Source organism: Amia ocellicauda, chromosome 13 (genome assembly GCF_036373705.1).
Source record: "Amia ocellicauda isolate fAmiCal2 chromosome 13, fAmiCal2.hap1, whole genome shotgun sequence".
NCBI lineage: Eukaryota > Metazoa > Chordata > Actinopteri > Amiiformes > Amiidae > Amia > Amia ocellicauda.
The window spans coordinates 33,920,713-33,940,376 of record NC_089862.1 but is presented as its reverse complement, the minus strand read 5'-3'; the positions used below and the strand labels follow the sequence as shown (position 1 = coordinate 33,940,376).

Genomic DNA, 19,664 nt, shown 5'->3' with positions numbered 1-19,664 from the left:
GCCAATGAACCCATAAAGAAGACTAAACTGCAGGGAATCAGTTTAATTCGGGAAATATTTTCATAGGAGCAACAGACAGAGGACTGTCTTCACAACAGCTCTGTGTCTTTCAAGTCCACTGATCAAATGAGTCCCCGAACATCACACCCTTCACAGTGGGCAGCCGTGGCGCTCATCTGCTTCCTAGTGAGTAAAATGCCACCTTTAAAAACATAAGAACATAAGAATGTGTCCAATCGAGAGGAGACCATTCGCCCATCGTGCTCGTTTGGTGTCCATTAATAACTAAGTGATCAAGGATCCTATCCAGTCTGTTTGTGAATGTTCCCAAATTGTCTCTTCAGCCACATCGCTGGGGAGTTTGTTCAGATTGTGACGCCTCTCTGTGTGAAGAAGTGTCTCCTGTTTTCTGTCTTGAATGCCTTGAAGCCCAATTTCCATTTGTGTCCCCGGGTGCGTGTGTCCCTGCTGATCTGGAAAAGCTCCTCTGGTTTGATGTGTACCCGTCTATCACCAGGTATTCAGCGCCCTGCCTAAATCCCATTGCCTTAAGCTTTCTAGTTTGGCACTCATCTCCCTGATTCCCAGCGATCAAATTGGTGAGCAATAATAAGCTTAATAAGTGAGTATTACACTGTCAGTCACTGGATAATAAACGTAAATGTTTTGCATTCATCAGGGGGAAATTACTGTGATGAGATTTTATTATTTTGCTGTTTTGCCTCGAAATAAAGTCAGGGCTGGTTGGGGCGTTGTGCCACTACACCCGTCATGCCAGACAAAAGACTGAAGCCAAACAAACCTTTGAGGGGCTGCGATCCCCATGCTTGAGACCAGGGGGCACTGGCAGCTTTGCCTATCCGTTCACATCGTTTCTATATTTCAATGGCGCACATCTTCCATTTTTCATTACTTTATTGTGCATTGTTATCAAATTGGGCATGTGTCCTGCATCTCATTATGCTGTTTAATAATTTAAAATAATCCATGCATAATCCATGTGTCCTAAAGCTACATTCCTCACCAGCGAGGGTTTGGATTTGTTTAACGATCGCGGTTAATGTGCTCAAGAGGCAGGCCTGCATGGCACTTCCCCGGACGTGACGCCAGTGCTGGCTTTGTTTCTCACAGCTGAGAGCTTCACCCAGGTCTTTGCCCAGCAGCTCGGAAAGGTCAGGGTCTGGTTTGGTGCACACTATACACTCACCTAAAGGATTATTAGGAACACCATACTAATACTGTGTTTGACCCCCTTTCGCCTTCAGAACTGCCTTAATTCTACGTGGCATTGATTCAACAAGGTGCTGAAAGCATTCTTTAGAAATGTTGGCCCATATTGATAGGATAGCATCTTGCAGTTGATGGAGATTTGTGGGATGCACATCCAGGGCACGAAGCTCCCGTTCCACCACATCCCAAAGATGCTCTATTGGGTTGAGATCTGGTGACTGTGGGGGCCAGTTTAGTACAGTGAACTCATTGTCATGTTCAAGAAACCAATTTGAAATGATTCGACCTTTGTGACATGGTGCATTATCCTGCTGGAAGTAGCCATCAGAGGATGGGTACATGGTGGTCATAAAGGGATGGACATGGTCAGAAACAATGCTCAGGTAGGCCGTGGCATTTAAACGATGCCCAATTGGCACTAAGGGGCCTAAAGTGTGCCAAGAAAACATCCCCCACACCATTACACCACCACCACCAGCCTGCACAGTGGTAACAAGGCATGATGGATCCATGTTCTCATTCTGTTTACGCCAAATTCTGACTCTACCATCTGAATGTCTCAACAGAAATCGAGACTCATCAGACCAGGCAACATTTTTCCAGTCTTCAACTGTCCAATTTTGGTGAGCTTGTGCAAATTGTAGCCTCTTTTTCCTATTTGTAGTGGAGATGAGTGGTACCCGGTGGGGTCTTCTGCTGTTGTAGCCCATCCGCCTCAAGGTTGTACGTGTTGTGGCTTCACAAATGCTTTGCTGCATACCTCGGTTGTAACGAGTGGTTATTTCAGTCAAAGTTGCTCTTCTATCAGCTTGAATCAGTCGGCCCATTCTCCTCTGACCTCTAGCATCAACAAGGCATTTTCGCCCACAGGACTGCCGCATACTGGATGTTTTTCCCTTTTCACACCATTCTTTGTAAACCCAAAAAAAAATTGTGCGTGAAAATCCCAGTAACTGAGCAGATTGTGAAATACTCAGACCGGCCCGTCTGGCACCAACAACCATGCCACGCTCAAAATTGCTTAAATCACCTTTCTTTCCCATTCAGACATTCAGTTTGGAGTTCAGGAGATTGTCTTGACCAGGACCACACCCCTAAATGCATTGAAGCAACTGCCATGTGATTGGTTGGTTAGATAATTGCATTAATGAGAAATTGAACAGGTGTTCCTAATAATCCTTTAGGTGAGTGTAGAAACAGAACGTTTGTGAGTGTCTAGTCTTTTTTCTTCTCATCCACATTAAAATATTTCTTTTCTATAGCATTTTTCTCCCAGCAGATGCAGATGCTATGAAAATGTACAGACGGGTGACAAATTAAAGGAAAAACCAACATAAAAGCATTTCTGTAAGGTGTTGGGCACCAAGAGCCACCAGAACAGCTTCAATGCTCTTGGCACAGATTCTACGAGTCTCTGGACTCTACTGGAGGGATAGACACCATTCTTCCAAAGGATATTCCCTCATTTGGGGTTTTGATGATGGTGGTGGAGAGCGCTATCTAACACATCGGTCCAAAATCTCCCATAGGTGTTCAATTGGGTTGAGATCTGGTGACTGCGAAGGCCATAGCATATGAGTCACATCATTGTCATACTCATCACACCATTCAGTGAGCCCTCGTGCCCTGTGGATGGGGCATTGTCACCACAGGATAAAGGTGATCACTCAGAATAACTGTGTCATGATTTGCAGTGACTCTTCCCTCTAAGGGGACAAGTGGACCAAACCATGCCAGGAAAATGCACCCCACAGCATAACAGAGCCTTTACAATGAAGATTATATCAATTTAATCTTATATTTATTATTCTGACATCACCCCAGACATCGCAGTTTGCGAGGGATCGATACAAAACCTGTGTCTATACAGATTAGTAAAATTAGAAATTATTTCCCACATACGTTATTGCATGGCCAGATTAGTTTAGGCCATCGTGTTGTGGAAAGGCATCTTTCCGAACTCCCTCAAAGCGCACTCTCACACTCTTCTGATCCAGCTCTGCGTCACGTACGTGCACTTTGTCACCGTCAAGAGATAAAGAGCTCCTGGGCCTCTGCAGCCGCAGAGTTATGGAGTGTGGCGCAGCGAGTGTATTAGCGTGTGAAATATCTCACACCCCTCAGGCCGACCCCTGACACCTGTTGGCGAAGCTGTTAGGACTGGGATGCCAACACGTCACCCCGGTGTTGAAAGCAGAATTGACGAAACCCCGGCACTGACGCCTGATTTGCAGTCAGCACATCACAACCAGCACATGTGGGATTGTGCGTTTCTGATCTTTTGACGATTGTAAATGAATTCGCAAAATTCGATTAGATTATAGAAATGCGTCTTTTACTATAAATAAAAATCTGTAATAGTAAGTTGTTGTTCTTTCCGTGGAATCTAAAATTGTAATGTAGTTGTCCCGTAACACAACCCGTAAAGATAGGCTTGGTTTGTGGCCAGACGGTCGTCAACACGAATGGATTGGTTCGCTGAAGGATAATAGGAAAAAGCTGTGGCTCTCCAGACATCATCGCCAGAGTATAACTGTGACTAAAGTGCTGTACAGAACATGGCACCTAGTGTTGAATCACGGAGACAAACTGAGCGTCCGGGAGTGCTAGACACTTCTGGATATGACTTATTTATTTACTGGAGGGCGGAAGCACATTTGTATAGGTCGGTGTTCCCTGCTACAGGGTAGGGCCCTGTATTGTCCTCTGAGAAACAACGTTGGGCTCATTGTGTTGAGCTGTCTCAGAGAGTGCTGACCTTCCCGATTTGATTAAAGCGACAGTGAAGATGTCTGTGTGTGTCTCTCCACATCACTGTGTCTTTAGGAAGGGGGTCCAACCTTGCGCACTTGCTCACTGTATTTCCTCCCGAGCCCAGAGCAGTATCTCATCTGTTTTCATTTAAAAAAATAAAACTTAAAAAAGGATTGAAAGCTCAATTCACTACACCGACGTTTGATGTTTGTTTTACACAATGGCAGGAGAGGTAAAACGGAGGGCCACCATCAAGTTATATTGTGTCGTTGATTGTTGTGTTTCCATATGGGACACACACTAAACCAGGCAACGGTCAATAAAGAGCCTTTGTCGCACTCTTGTTTCCAGCAAGTTTTCTGTAAAGAAAAGCCTTTTCAAGAGTCTTGAATAGGTTTGGATCATTATTAAATTCATTGCCTATTATGTTCTGTTTGAGTCAGGTCAGGCCGTTTTAAAGGTTTTTGTGGAAAGCCAACCCTAAAGCTCACGAGGTCAGAGTTCAACACCATCTCCACCTACCATTTCTTTCCAACAATTCATCACAAATCTGTAAGAATAGAAAGACCCTGTTTAACAAGTTCTCAGCACTACCTCAATGCTGCAGATATTTGTATTCAGCTCTGTGCTGGACAGGCTAGTACTATATCATTCAAAGCACAATCGGAATATGTAACCAGACACATAATGAAGGGTATATCACCAAAACAAAACACAAACATTATTAGAAAGGTACTATTCAATTCGCCACACCATTTTCCAGACACTTTAGAGTTTGCCCAATAAAAAATAAAAAGTAAATGCCAGACTTATCTTATCTTATCTTATCTTATCTTATCTTATCCAACAACAACAATATTCAGAAGTATGTTTCAGTGCAAAGGAGTTTGAACAATGAAACTCACAATTTCTATCAAATGTAACTGCAGATTGTTATCCACAATTAGACAGGACACAGTTCTATGTAATTAAGCATTAAGCAGTGTCAGCGATTGACTGTGAGGAACATAAGCAGGATTTAAAGTCCGACCTTTCGCTCCCCTAGTGAAGAGCTTAGCTAATGGAGAGGTGATGGTGGAGAGGGACCGAGGCTTTGATTTCAAATGCTTGTCATAGGCGTAAATCAACGTCAGTGGGATTTTGTGCTCGTGTGTGTTTTAAAACCCAGCACTGAGTCCCAAAAGAGAAGAGTCAAAGGTCACTGGCCAGGGGAAGGAAAATGGCACAGCAAAGTTTGGGGATGGTCACAGGATGAGTGGTAATCTCATGCCTGGGTTTATACAGCTTGGATGAACAACGTCCTCACATAAAGGAGAGACCAATCTACCCTACATCTAACGTTTCTTGTTTAAAGAATAAGGGCACCTGCTAATAAAAAAACATACAAATAAATAATAACCCCCCTCAGATTGCCACGAACATCAATTCAAAGGAAAACTGCTCTCGAACATTCATTGCTGTACTAAAAACTTGAATCAAACTTTAACTCCAATGTTAAACTTATTGAGAATCAAACAAAGATTACAAACATGAAGGAAGAAAGATAGAAAAACAAGAAAAAGAAGGGAAACTACTCCGCAATTTGATTTACTCATACATTGCACTCGTTTCGGCTACTGAAAGCACACACACACAAGCAGAGACACAAAAGAAAAGTCATGCAATGCCTTCACATCCACATCCCTGTCTGAGGAAATCCTGTCTCTGTTGGCGTGTGGGGTCTGAGTGAAGCTTTGTTGTGGAACCACATGTGTGTGTCTGTAATAATAATCATGGTACCCAAGGGGTTAAAATAGCCTTTGGGACAGAGAGCAGGAAAGCCCTATATCCAGTGCCCTGTTCCAGTTACCACACAAGACCAAAGGAATAGATATGAGGTTCATGCAATCCATTTAATTTTAAAAGCCACTTGCTCAACACAGACATACACACACGCACACAAATACAGTTTCAAATAATACAATCATCACAAACAAAAACAACTGACGTCCCAGAGATACAGAAATGAGAGAATAATGTCACATTGTTGCAGCTGTCTACGACATCAAAGAATAAGAAACTATCAAACAAGCTCAGCTGTTAATGACGTCACAGACCCAGTCAGGAAAAATGTTTATCGAATCTGCTTTTTTTATAGACCAAAATGAATATAGTATTCCGCAATTATTTAGAGAAACTCTAGTGAAGCCAGCAGGGCTTACAGACACTGCCGGGGAACAGCAGTCGTGGAGCGGCGCTGTGGGGCAGTTGCTGCTGCCGGGGGTAACGGGGGCTAATTCGGGCGAGAGAGTGGGCGGCCTGGGGCAGTGAAGGTCTAAGACAGGACAGTAAAGACGTGCAGAAGTGTTGACACTCTCCAGCAGCTCTCCATGTCGTCTACACTTATCTCGCACATCTGGCTGTGGGGGGTGAAGGAAGAAGAAGCGCATATGCATCAAATCCCTGTTCAGTCGGAATATTTGTGTTTCACTGCTTCACGTCTCAGAACTGAATGGAAACAAAATAAATCAGTGCATGTAATGCTGGTTTCACAATTGTTAAGATGTAGCCTTTTTCCCCCCTTGCAGCTCCCTGTCTCTTCTCCTCTGAGTGTGTGTGTGTGTTTGCGGGGCGGCTTTCCCACTACTCCCTGGCTCGCTGCCAGCCTGGGCTCCTCGCCGCACAGCGCCGCATCCCGCGCCTTTGATCTGCCGGTGTCCCCTGACCCGGAAGAGGTCCCGGCCGGCCCAGCTGCGAGGCGCGGGCGCACACGTGGGAAGCCTGGCGCGGCTCCGGGCTCTTCCCGCTGCAGTCCTGCGAAAGGCCAACGGGGGGGCTGAGGATGAAAGGAGCCGCCGCCAGAAGATCAAAGGCACCGCGGCCCCGCCCCCGCGCTTTATAAAGACCCGCCTCCGACTCCCGAGTTCTTCTCACGCAACGTGTGCGACTGCAGCGGCGCGGCTGCGAAACGGCCCCTCGCTGTTTCACTCACTTGATTTAGCTCAAGATACTGCCTTTCACTCCCGCCTCTGGTTTTTAACAGTTATAGCGCCTTTTAGAAGTAGGGGGTTTTAATATAAAAAAGGAAATAAAGACTTGGAAGATTGTGGAAGTTTTTTTTTCTTTATTTTCTTGTATTTTCTGAGCTGTCAGTCCTCCTTTATATATATACAACCCACGGAAGATCGGTTTTGAATTGCATTTATTTCATGCATTTATTGTTATTATTTCATACCGTTTTGATAGCCAATATGTTGCAATACTGACGTCAACAAAAATTAACCATCTATCACCCGAAGATTAATCTCTCGCCTACATTAAATAGGTGTATATATATATATATATATATATATTTAGCGCAATTTAAGACGCTCTATCCTCACTGCAATATTTTAATTGATTTTTTTCGTTCAATGTCACATCTTGCGGCACTTTTTTTTCTTCTTTTCTAGTGCATGCAATTTGTAACGTCGCCCCTAAAATCTGGCGTTGGGTTTGAGGCTTCCTGAGTTTATCCTGCTTTTGTCATAAATCATTATCCGCCCACACCATCTTTCTTTACAACATTAGCACCGAAAAACTGGAATGGGAAACACTCCAGCCCACATAAAGGGGAAAGGCAGATGCAGAAAGAAAAGCAAGAGAGAAAGAAAAAAACATCTTAAAAGCGACATATCTCTTTAATTAAATGCGTCGTTTTTTTGGAGATTGAAATAATTTGGCAGTAACCTACACTGCTTTTTTATTTGTTTGTTTTCTCGGGTTTTTTGTTTCCGCCGAGTAAAGACGGAGCACAAAAAGGAGGAGAGAGCAGGCGCACATCTTTTCTCTCTCGGATTTCTTTTCCCGACACATCTTTAACACGGACCCGCGTCTCTGATCAAAGGCGAGCTGGACTATGCACAAGACACCGCTCCGCCAAAAGCACGCACTGCAATTGCAAATATGTGCAAAAACAACTTATTATTACAGCTGTGTGCCAGCAATCCAGTTGACGCTCTATCGATATATAAAGCTGCGCACTGAAATATAAACGAACGCAGTTGTGATTCGATATTTGAATTGTGTAAAGACATTTCGTAACATTAGCTCAGCAGCAATCTTGTAATTAAATTCGTTTTAATTACCGTCATATTCAGACAACAAAGCGACCAGCCTTCCTGAGACGTCAGGCACCTGAGAAGAAGCTAATAGCCTGAACTGATGTTGACAAAGTATCGAAACTAATTGATAGGACACAACAATATCCCCCAATTTGCCTAAATTAGGCAATTTTCCACCAATTATTAATCCCATTGCACTCCACCCCTTCGTTTTTACCATGCTGAGCACATAGATATTGATCCGGCATGTTCAGACATGGCCACAGAATATGTGCTCATATAACCAACACGACACATGCTAAGTGCAGGCATGTAGTCTGTATAAAAGGGTTTTGATTGTGTCATTGCACTGTTTTATTTTTGTGTTTGTTTTTCTATACCTCCCAAAATAGTAAATCCTAATTAGGCTATAAAGCGTACAATGTGGACAACACTTGCTTTTATCATTGAGTCCACTTTAAATTATGGTTTGTTATTTTAGTAGTATATTTAAGGACATCTTAAAATGTATTTAATGATATTTATTTAATGATTTAAAATGATTAATATTTATTACTACATAATAAAACAATTACATCTGGAATATAGAGAATACATGGTTGCTGTGTTTGATTTGTGATAATTGAAACGATAATTGAAACTGTAACTCATCGTTAATAGCTATTAGTGTTAATAATAATAATGTTTGGTGATGATGACGGTGATTCTTGTCGGTTGATAAAAACGTTTTTAAATAATGCATTCGTGTATGTAGCTCATATGTACCATCGTCGATAAAATGAACATGCTTAATATTTTCGATGTTTCTTATTTATATTAATATACTCATGACACGAGCTATGTGCTATTTTTTAAAATGTTTTCCTTGATCCTAAGTGATGGGTCTTTTCCTTATATTTCTTATACGTCCAACATATTTATATAAGTGTGGTTAAAACATGGGGAATCATACTTAAGTTTATCTATAACCACATACGCATTTTTAAACTGCAAAGAAGGTATATGTATACACGTGTGCATGCTTATTTTGATTTCATAATAAGTTAATGTATTCAATATTTAAAAAAATAAGCTTCTTACTTGTTTGGTCACAAAATAAAGATGTATTTATATATTATGTATACATGTACTTGCACGGGCACAGCAAAACATTAACGTTTTTAATTCATATCTTATTCCTTCCAGTATATCTAAACCTCGGATATGCATCTTATGCGTTATTTGAGATTTGAATAAGGAAATGTATTTTATTGAAAACAATCAGATAATATAATCATAGAGGAAATAGTAAACTATTAGTCTTATAACAAGAAGTAGAAGATGCATCCGATTTGAGGTGGAGGAAATGTGTTATAGTGTATGCCCTCTTATTGTCATTGCTATTTTGAAAGTCTTTGGACTGCTTCACCGAGTCAAGGTAGCAGGTAATTGAACACATTTCGTTAAAATAATAATACGGATGAGGCTGGACACCCTGCGCTGAGGTGCTACATGCACGTATGGCTATGAACTGTGACTTGACGGTCCCACCCCAGTATGTAGCCTAAACTATTAAACACATTAAGGAGCTGTTAAAAAAAGAGATAAAGGAAAAAATAAAAGCTTCAGGTTTGCCTGTCCTGTAGAGCATACAGTTGTATTTTTATTAATCTGCACAAGTTGCACGGCTACAGTTGCACACCTCGGAGTCTAATGTGCGGGAAAGTAGTGTTACTTCATCTCTCTCTTTTTTTTTTTTCTTTTTTTGTCTTTTTGCATTACAGTAGTAAGTCTGTCTGGTGACTGGTGTCGGCTTCCTACACACACACACACACACACACTCGCCACCCCCCTGTCTCCTGTCTGCCCCTTTGCCGTGTGTGTTGTGTGTGTAAACCCCGCTCTCTCAGGAGTGTCAATCAGTGCGCTGTCAATCAGAGCGGCGGCTTCCCTTTCATCTTCACCCCCAGTCACTGCAGGACGGAGGAGTGAGAGTGAGAGAGAGAGAGAGAGAGAGAGAGAGAGAGGGAGGAGGGTTACATTACCAACACACACACACAGGCACCGCATTACGCACGGAGCGGGGCTCCACTTTACAACCCAGTGATTTGACACTCCGAGTAACTTTTTTCCTTTTCTTTTCCTTCTCCTCGCTGCGTTTGCGTTAGCGGTGTTTCGCGCTGCAGGACGCGGGAGGATGCGGTGTGCGCCCCGGACACAGACACAGGCTCGCCGCGCCGTTTGGAAACGCTGAGCGCCGGGGAAACGCGCCCGAGACGCATTGGGCAGGTTGCACTTTTTTATTCTGCACTTCTTTTCCTTCTGGCGGAGTGTTGCTAACTAAAGGAGACTCTCGTCAAAACGAAACACCGAGGGCGACATTATTTAAAGGTTATCTTTTTTTTTCTGTCTTTGTGGTTTATTTATTGTCCACGACACAAGCACGGGGAAATCCGGCGTGCTTTCCTCAGCATCTGTACATTTTGTTTTTCCTTCTTACTCCTCTTTTAGTCCAAGGAGTCTGGTTATATTTTGAGGAAAGCGCACAACCTGACCGGGGACAGCCATGCAAGGGACTTTTTAACTTTTTTCTTTTTCTTACTGAATGAGAGACCATTATTTAAACCGTTTGAACGCTACAGTCCTCTTCTGTCCTGGGTGCTGTGTTTGCTTTTCACTTTAAAGTCTCACACTTGCGACCCGAAACGCGCTCCTGTTGCTGCAGCCCAAACGCAAAGCTGCAAAGGGACCCAGCGGCGGACCTTCAGCTGTGACCTCCCTCTTCCAGGACCCTTCCGCTTTCTCTTTGGGATTTAAGACCAGTGATCTGCTTTTGCGACATTACTGACCAGGTGATCTGAATTAATCTGAACCGCACGATGCCCCAGCTAGCCGGGGGTGGTGGAGGCGGCGGGGACCCGGAGCTGTGCGCCACGGACGAGATGATCCCGTTCAAGGACGAAGGCGACCCGCAGAAGGAGAAGATCTTCGCCGAGATCAGCCACCCGGAGGAAGAGGGGGATCTGGCCGATATCAAATCGTCCCTGGTCAACGAGTCGGAGATCAACCCCAGCAGCAACAGCCATGAGGTCAGAGAGGTTTGGGTTGAGGCACACTGTTACTGTTGTTGTAAGTTGGAAACCCTCGGGTTTTGCGCAGTGAAATGAGAGCACAGGGCCACTCAGGTGTGTGTGAGATTGTATTTTAACTTCGTGTGCGCAAAAGTGTGCACAAGTCCAGTTTTTCGTTTTTTGCTGTCTTGGAGTAGGCGATTTGTTCTGTATTCATGCCGCCGAGACCCCGGCTGTTATCCACAGTTTTAAACTGACAGCTCCAGCTCCGTCAGACAAAACCATCTGCTCTACTGACCAGAACTGATCTATAATCTATATAATTTAATAATGATCTACTGATGATGATGATTTGAGTTGATGGCAGAGTCCTGTGTCCTTGGCTTTATGTGCAGCCTCCTCCTCCTCCTCCTCCTCCTCCTCCTCAGGTGAAGCCGCTCATCTCGTCACTGTCGGATCATTAAAAAGCCAAACCGGCCGAAACACGTGGATGTGGTTGTGGGGAGTCTTAGTCCAATAACATTTTTCTCCCGTTCAATTGCACTAGCATACATTTATTTTAATATATTTTTTCTTCTGCAAGTCTATGTATTTTTTTTTTATAATTCTCGCTAGCAACATTTATATTACACACATTTCAACAAGTTTGTCAAGAAACATAATATGAAGGATGTTTTATTTCGTGTGAAAAACAAGATCAGAAGTTACCAGAGGCCTAAATATTTAGCCTGAACTTTCATCTTCAGCAGGATGATATTATTATTGTTATTATTATTAATAATAATAATAATAATAATAACAACAACAATAATAATAATAATAATAATATTATTGTTATTGTTATTATTATTGTTATTATCAGCCTGGACTATAAATAGTACCGCACATTTAAAGCCGTGTTCATGCTGAATTGTTCTGTTTAGCGGTGACCCGTGCACTCACCCACACATTCAATTTAATACGACGTTACCACCAGTGACCAGCCAGGTTAATGTTACACAAAATTAAATACAAATAAATGCTGTTTTCGGCATAAAGGCCCGGCATGCACACACCTGTGTATCTGTGTTAATCATGTGTGTGTCCTGGGCCAGGCACACCCCCACTGCCAGCTGCTTTGAACACAGCACTGGTGTGTGGTGGCTTTCATACGACTTGTTATACCGCAGTTGTCATTTTCATATTAGGATTTCATTTCGGGCAAAAGCAAGTTTTTGACATTTTTATCACCACAATTTGTTTAACAAAACGAAAGCAGAGTATGATTGATTCACCGAGAGACGCCCTCGTTTAACTGTACCTGACATTGCTTTATTATTACACGTTATTGCCTGCAACCATTGGCACCTGCCGCTAACGGGCAAGCCAGCAAATATTTTCAATCGCAGACGTCGGGTTTATATTTTAAATACACTGTGCTCAATGCAGTCTAAAATAAATGTTTTTTTGTGGTTTTGTTTTGGCAGCCTCAAATCAAAATAAACTAAATAAAAATTGCAGCCTTCTAGAAAAAACTATTTAAACTATGCTTGCAAAGGCTTCTGGCCGTTTCCCTGTTTTTGCAAAGCCTGTAGTTATAGAATGCAATACATGCGTTTAAAACAAAATGATGCCGACATAAATTATACCTTTTTTACCATTTTAAAATTATTTGATTTGCTCAGGCGGTAAACCCACTGTTTCACTGGTATAAACATAAAACTCTTTTCTGTGGTGAAAATATTGCTCAGATCTAGGAAGAGGCATAACTGAATTTGACTGATGCATATAAACTGAATTTTAAAATAATGTAGAACCACACAGACGTATTGCCATTGCCTCCTACTTAAACAAACAGGAAATATAACACCTTTCATTTAATTTCCTGTTCAAATTGAATCACAGTCAGGTAAGAACACTTCCAGGACAGTAAATCTGAACCCAAATTAAATGCAATTCACTGGCTCTGTTGGCAAGGGCCTCAAGGAACTGAATTCAAAAAGGAGGAAATCTTTTATGAATTCTGATTGAGGCCCTGCTATCAAAGACGCTCGGAGAGGCTGCCTGTCTGTGTTGGAGCTCAATCAGCTGGCATTCGTTTTCCTTTTTTGCCAAACCTACTACAGGAGCTAATACCCCGGACGAAAATAAAACCTGAATTCTAGGCCTCGGCATGTGACGCCTGGCCGAGGAGCCGGGTGAATGTGGAGATGCCTGACGGAGACGGCTAATCCCCGCGCTCCTAAACCTCGCTATTCTAATTAAAACAGGGCAGGAATATTCTTCGTTTGTGATATCTGGGCTTCAGGGGTTTTGAATAAACAAGATGGCCACCTGCAGCCAAAAGCAAACTGAAGACCTGGGGCAGGGAGGCAGGGTTAAGGTCTCTGCTATGTGTTGGTGAAGTCCAGCAGTGCTAAGTTTGTGTCCTTGGAGTGTGAGTACTGACACGGCGTCCTGTTGTTGTTGTTCCCCCTGGCAGGCAGCTCGGCAATCTCAGATACCCCAGGATTCGTACCACGAAAAGCACAGAAATCATTCTGATGAGGGTAAGTAACGAACTGGTGAAGTCTGACAGTTTCCCTCCTCGCCCTCTGCCATAGGTATAGGTCACATACCCCTTGTGGATTAATTTATTAATATACTCTTTTTATTTTATTTCCAGCCACACTCTTCAATACTGTATAAGAAGCCACTCCTTTCTTTTGGCTCTTTTATTCATTTTCAAACCTCACTCGAAACAATAACATGGACACTCAATTTCTAAATAAAGTCTGTATCTATCTGTGTGTGTAGGAGGGGTGCTGGCGGTGGGTTACAGCCAAACACATATTTTTATTTTTATTCCTATATCACAGGAATCCACATTTGGAGTCATTTCTCTGTTGCCCAAAACAAGGGTTGCTCAAACGTGATCGGTTAAAATTCATTGCAATGTATTGGCAAGAACTCTGTGTTGAAATGTAAACAAAGTGAGGTGAACGGAGAGGGATAGAGTAGTTGTTTTATTATTATATTTGATCACATGGCTTCAAGTGACTCCAGTTATTTATTTCTTACTAACTTGCATTTTTAAGAAGGGGGTTGAATAGTGTGTGTGGTGAAGACGTGTCCTGCTCTCTGTGGTGGAATAGAACCGCAGTCTGCTTGAGGAGAACAACCCCTACCCTGTTTTGGTCAATTGTTTGGTCTCAACGCAGACTGATAGTCATTTTTTCTGCTCCACCTGAGTTAACCATTGGTATTCAGAGATCATCTCCGATAACTTAAATCCATTTTGACGATTCGGAAAGCTAAAAATCTAGCTACTGCACATTTTCTGTCGTGTTTCCTGTGGCACACAAAGAAAACAACAACGTTTCACGGGTCGATTTTAGAGTTTGCCATAATCCCACCGTTCAGGAGAGGACAATGGGGGAAGATTGTGGTCCTCATGTGAGAACTCTTGATATTATCACCTTGGCTGGGGGGGCAGGTCTCCGCTGCGCACAGAGAGGGGCGGGTCTTTGTTGCTCCTGTACCGAGACGGAGGAGCCTGGATTAGCATGGAGGCGCAGAAGTGTCTGTCCTTTGTTCTGCCATGAATAGGCCCACAGCACAGGCTGAAGATGTTGAAAAGGCCACCGCTAAACACTCTGGCTCCACAACGTGCAAAACGGCGTCTCAAAGTGCTGCCATCAATCTTCCCCCGTGTCAAACTGCGATCCCCCGAAACCTAGCGTGCGTCGCCTTTCAGTGTGGGAGAGGCGGTCTCTGGGAGCGGGACCCTCTTGTGTCAAAGGCCGCGGCGAACAGTGGGACATCCTTGTTTGACCGGGTTCGGTCTTTTCTTCTTAATTGCTCCTAATTGGCATGGAGGGGCTCCATTCTTCTGGGGAATAATATCTTTGTTCTGCTTTACAGTTGAACAGGGTGGTTAAATGGTAGCTGATGGCAAACAAAGTGAACATGTCAAACATTAACACGGCACAATGAGCCAGACGGCCTTGTGTACTTTATCACGTCGTTAAACCAGGTTGCTGAAATAATTAAGCAATAAATACCCTGATACAAGGAGTTTTGACCCCTCATTTCTTAAAAAAATTAAATAATTTCAGCATGCAATTAATAGATTTTGTTCAAATCTAGGAAACTAAATGAGCTACTTTAAATTTTTTGACTGTTTTCCCATGAATAAGCTCTTAATTAAAATTCATAAGGAATGTTTTTTGTGTTTGTGAGTGTAGTCTGTTCTAGAGAAATAAGAGCACCATGCAGCCATAATTACACATGTATTGCTTCTCTACTTAATCGTCAGTTTATTCCTGGTGAAACTGTGACTCAGGTGGTCAGTCTGCGTCTGATGAAGAAAGAGCATTTAACGTTCCTTCGCAATCATGAATTTGAGGATCATTTCCAGCAGCAGAACGTGTCCCTGATTAGATGGTCTCGTCCTTCTCTTTCAGGGAAACATCAAGATGGAGGGCTTTACAACAAAGGGCATCCCTACCAAGGATACCCGGGCTACATCATGATGCCAAACATGAACAATGACTCCTATATGAACAATGGCTCGCTCTCGCCCCCCATGCCCAGGACGGTGAGTAGACCCTGGCATCCTCTCAGTTCCTCCAAATCGACGCCACGCTAACGCAGTTCATGGCTGTGTCCATCCTCTGCTCCTGTGTTTCTGCCCGGATCTTCTCTCGCTTTCTGTGCTCTATAACGTCAGAAGAAATGGGTGAAGAGGGGATTGGGGGGATGATGGTGGGAGACTGGAAGTGCGCCTGTGGAATCGAGGCTGGTGAAAAGCTTTTCTGTTGTCACAAGTTCACTTCCTGTCCTTTTCGTCCCGTGAACGAGTTCCTGGTTGTGTGTTGCGTCCACTTGGCTCCCGGTCTGCGATGCTGACATATGAAAGGCAGACCAACAAAAAAAAACTGCACAGCTGTCTGCTCTAATCCATTTTTTCCTTTTCGGTGCCAGGGAGACACCCACAGTGGACGCTGTCTGAAGCTGCTAAAGCCGACAGCCGAGTGCCGTTATTGCACGGTGCTATTTTCAAATATTAAGGAGGGTATTTTTTATGCCAGAGGCTTCAAAGGGCATAACTTTGCACCCACCTGAATTGGCAGTTCATAATGTGGCACATAGTGTTCAGTTTTGCAAAGCAGAAGGAGGATTTATAGTGGCTTTTATAGTTGCTTTATGCGTTGAGCTCCTCTATGATTTTTATGTTTATGGAACGAACAGAATTCTTCTTGTATATTATGAAATCATCAGAAATGCTCTGAATACACACTGATCAAACGTACTGTAGCGCTATGTTAAGGCCTGTTTTCCCATTGAGGAAGTATAGGAGAGGCAGAGGGAGAGAAGGAGAAGGAGAGGGAGAGAAGGAGAAGGAAAGGGAGATACGGGGAGAAGGAGAAGGAGCGGGAGAGGGATTGTGTGGAAGGCTGTACCTCTGTCCCATTGTTTTTACACGCTAAGCAGGATCTGGTTTTGTTCTGTATCAGTGCTTCCGTCTTTAGCATGATTTCCGTATGCGGTTGCCGCTGCTGTCCAGAGAGGAACGCTTTACGCTGTAATTTCTTCTTTTTCTCCCCCTGTAATTTTGCAAGACCACATAGGCATTTAAATATCCTTACAGTCGACCGTTTAAAAAAAAAAAAAAACTTCAATGCTTCGGTGCCTAATGTGGTGACTGATCTAATTGTTAGCAGAAGCTCATAATGACCTGCGAGTTCGGTCGTGCCGGTATCTGGAACAAATGGTGTTGGTTAGGAAGCGGACTGTGGATGCCAAGAGGTAAGAGCAGGCGCAGCACACTGACACATGTTTTTACAGCTAGTAAAACAGAATAGAAACCCAACCTGACCAGAAGTCATGATTTCAGATGTGCCGTCTGACCTGGCGTTTCAGCTCTCAGGGCTACTTTGTTTATAATGGTTTTTCACTCTTTAAGAAAGCAAGTTGGAAGTACTTCAGTGTCTTAATAGCATGTCAGTGTGTCTGTTTGCTATTGCCTGTGTATATATTTCAGTTATCTGTGTAGAGCTGTAGTCTGAAGTATTTACAGTCTTTTGATTATACATATGTATTGTCAGTTCTGGGCCTTATAAAGGGATTTAGTTTCCGCGAAAGTCAACAAATTCTGAGGCTTTAATTTTGTTTCCTGTTTCGCAGCATAACAAAGGCTCTCTGGTGTATATGGTTTTATATAGATTTTTTTGTTTTGTTTTCTGTTTGTGTGTGTATATAGGCTCTGATTACTTAATTGGATCAACAACAAGTGTTTTTAATATTCAAGTGCATATATATAATTTTTTTTTTTTTTTCCACATCATATTAAGTATTTCCTTGAGCATTTGATATGTCTGTATTGTCAAGAATCTCTCTCTCTCTCTCTCTCTCTCTCTCTCTCTCTCTCTCTCTATCTGAAACAAGGTGGGAAGGATTGTGTGCGAAGGTGGTGGTAAAGGAATTATCCATGTTCTGATTCAGAAGAATAGGTTCTTGTCACGGTTGTTATTTCTAAGGAAAATAAGACGGAGCAGAAAAGTTTCTCTTGATTAGTTTGGTGCAGATCCCCCTCTTTGGACGAATCATTCTTCTAATGAGATTTGCTCGGCACCCTGTGGATTCCTTCTAATTAACCCGAGGGTTAGGAGCATCGTTTCCAGAGCTTCTGGTGCCACATACTGTCACATTTCACTGTGTGTAATTAAAGGAACATGGGAAACAGATTGGGTGTCATCCCATTTCTGATGATTAGTCTTATTTTGCTTCGCCAAAATTGGAAGACAGGTCCGAGATTCTCTAGCTGAGCCCACAGTTTACTTTTTGAACCCAGTGCACTTGAATCCGTCCAGCAATCGGCGCACCGAAGGACAGGTCAGTGATTGTGTCCATTCCCAAGTAGTTTCCTTTTCTGTGGAGACACTCGTCCGCATCACAGCAGCCGGTTCCTCCGCTGTGCTTTTGGATGAGAAGTCATGAGATCATTAGGTGTGGTCTCCAATAGTAGTTTACCAGGGTCTTCCTCTCTGTGGGGTTTGTGGTCTCCATTGCTGATGTCACAAAGGAATCCTGCGGAGGACTATTGCTGAATAATTCAGTGGGGGTAAAAGGAGACCGACCATGACATGTTTAGGAGTTGGTCAAGTATCTAAACCGCACCTTTAACACACACACGCACACACAACTCCTCATCAAAATATGGATGCAAGAATTATAAATGTAGAACTTAAATTTACATAGTTTGTCATGGTCACCTTTACATCACTTTTTGTTCGTTTTTTCTTCTATGTGCCGTCCGTTTTCCGTCTCTAGTCTTCAACCATGGTTACGAGAAAACGTTTTCATCGTTGGCTCTCTTTCTTGGACTTCGATCTCGGAGGAAATGTGTTTCGAATTGGGATCGTAATTGATATAGGCATCCTTTGGCACCGCTTCCATTCTGGGGTCTCCAGTGACGAATCTGAGCGAGATTCCTTTGAGGCCGCGTTGGGATTTCTTTTGAAAAAATACTGGCTCTTGTTGAAAGTTAATTTAATGATCTGGAGGTCTCGAATTACACCACATTACTTATGACAAAAGGGCTGCTGTCTCTTTAAACCACTTTACTAGACAGGCCTGTGGTCACTCCTTTTGGCGTGTAATCTGCAGAAGGAAATTGTGAGTCAGGGCGCAGACTATAAATGGAGCCACACATGTAATCCCTCATAAAATATGAGGCTGGGGTTACACCTTATCTTTGCGGAGACCCTGTGCTTGACTTCAAGTCATTATAATCGTGTTTGATTTTAAAGGCTGCACAGGAGAGCTATAACAATTTCCCTCACGTTCCCAAAAAACCTACTGTCTTGCTTTTTATCTGGTGAGGTTACAACCAGTTGGAGCCAAGCCAATTTAAAAAGCAGGTCGAGTGGAGTTTGGGGATACCTAAAACATTTTTGTATGCTATAGCTTTTTCCTTTCTAGATGCGTTTATTTTGATTTATCTTTGTTGTAAGGATATTTTTTTTTTTTAATGTTTGGGTTTTCCTCTGTAGAAGAACAGCTAATCTATAAGACACAGAACTGGATTTATAAGATGTGTTATATGTTACAAGGGGATTAAAATCCTGTAGATTTATAAATTTCTTATTTCCGCAGATATTGCGACGACCTACGCAATTATTCCACTTTTCAAAATGAACCATCTATTTATCACGTGGACCTGAACATAAAGCATGTATTTATTTCCTCCCTAAAAAAAATCCTTCTAGAGCTTTCTGATGCAGCGCAGGTGTTTTTTTTTTTTTTTTTTTTTTCCCTCTTGTGAACCTTTTCATGCCTTTGATGTGAAACATGAGTGATCCGGTGCCGTAGACGCAGTGCAATAGGCTGCACATGCACACAAGAAGGGATTTCCGTGATTGAATGCTGCTTAAATGGCTGTGATGGATTTTAAAACCTTACTCTCCCAATCAGTTCGCCGTGGTTGTGCTCGTCTCGGTGTGTAGTATTAACCGGCGCTATTTATTATCCCCGCCGTGAGGGGTTTTTGGTTTAATTGTTGTCACTGGCCTAAAGTGTTGATGCG

General features: G+C 42.8%; 1 protein-coding gene across 7 annotated transcripts in view; it reads left to right on the top strand.

Annotated features, from left to right (window-relative positions):
* The first annotated feature begins 10,048 nt into the window (after positions 1–10,048).
* The window catches only part of lef1 (lymphoid enhancer-binding factor 1), a 53,102-nt gene continuing 43,486 nt past the window's right edge, over positions 10,049–19,664 (top strand). For 5 of the 7 annotated variants that reach the window (XM_066720686.1, XM_066720684.1, XM_066720683.1 and 2 more), the window contains exons 1-3: positions 10,050–11,134; positions 13,578–13,644; positions 15,541–15,674. In XM_066720686.1, coding sequence (XP_066576783.1) covers positions 10,925–11,134; positions 13,578–13,644; positions 15,541–15,674 — 411 coding nt within the window. In that variant the 5' untranslated portion in view covers positions 10,050–10,924. Of the gene's footprint in view, positions 11,135–13,577; positions 13,645–15,540; positions 15,675–19,664 lie in introns of all 7 variants that reach the window. The other 2 variants (XM_066720687.1, XM_066720688.1) reach the window with 1 other exon arrangement.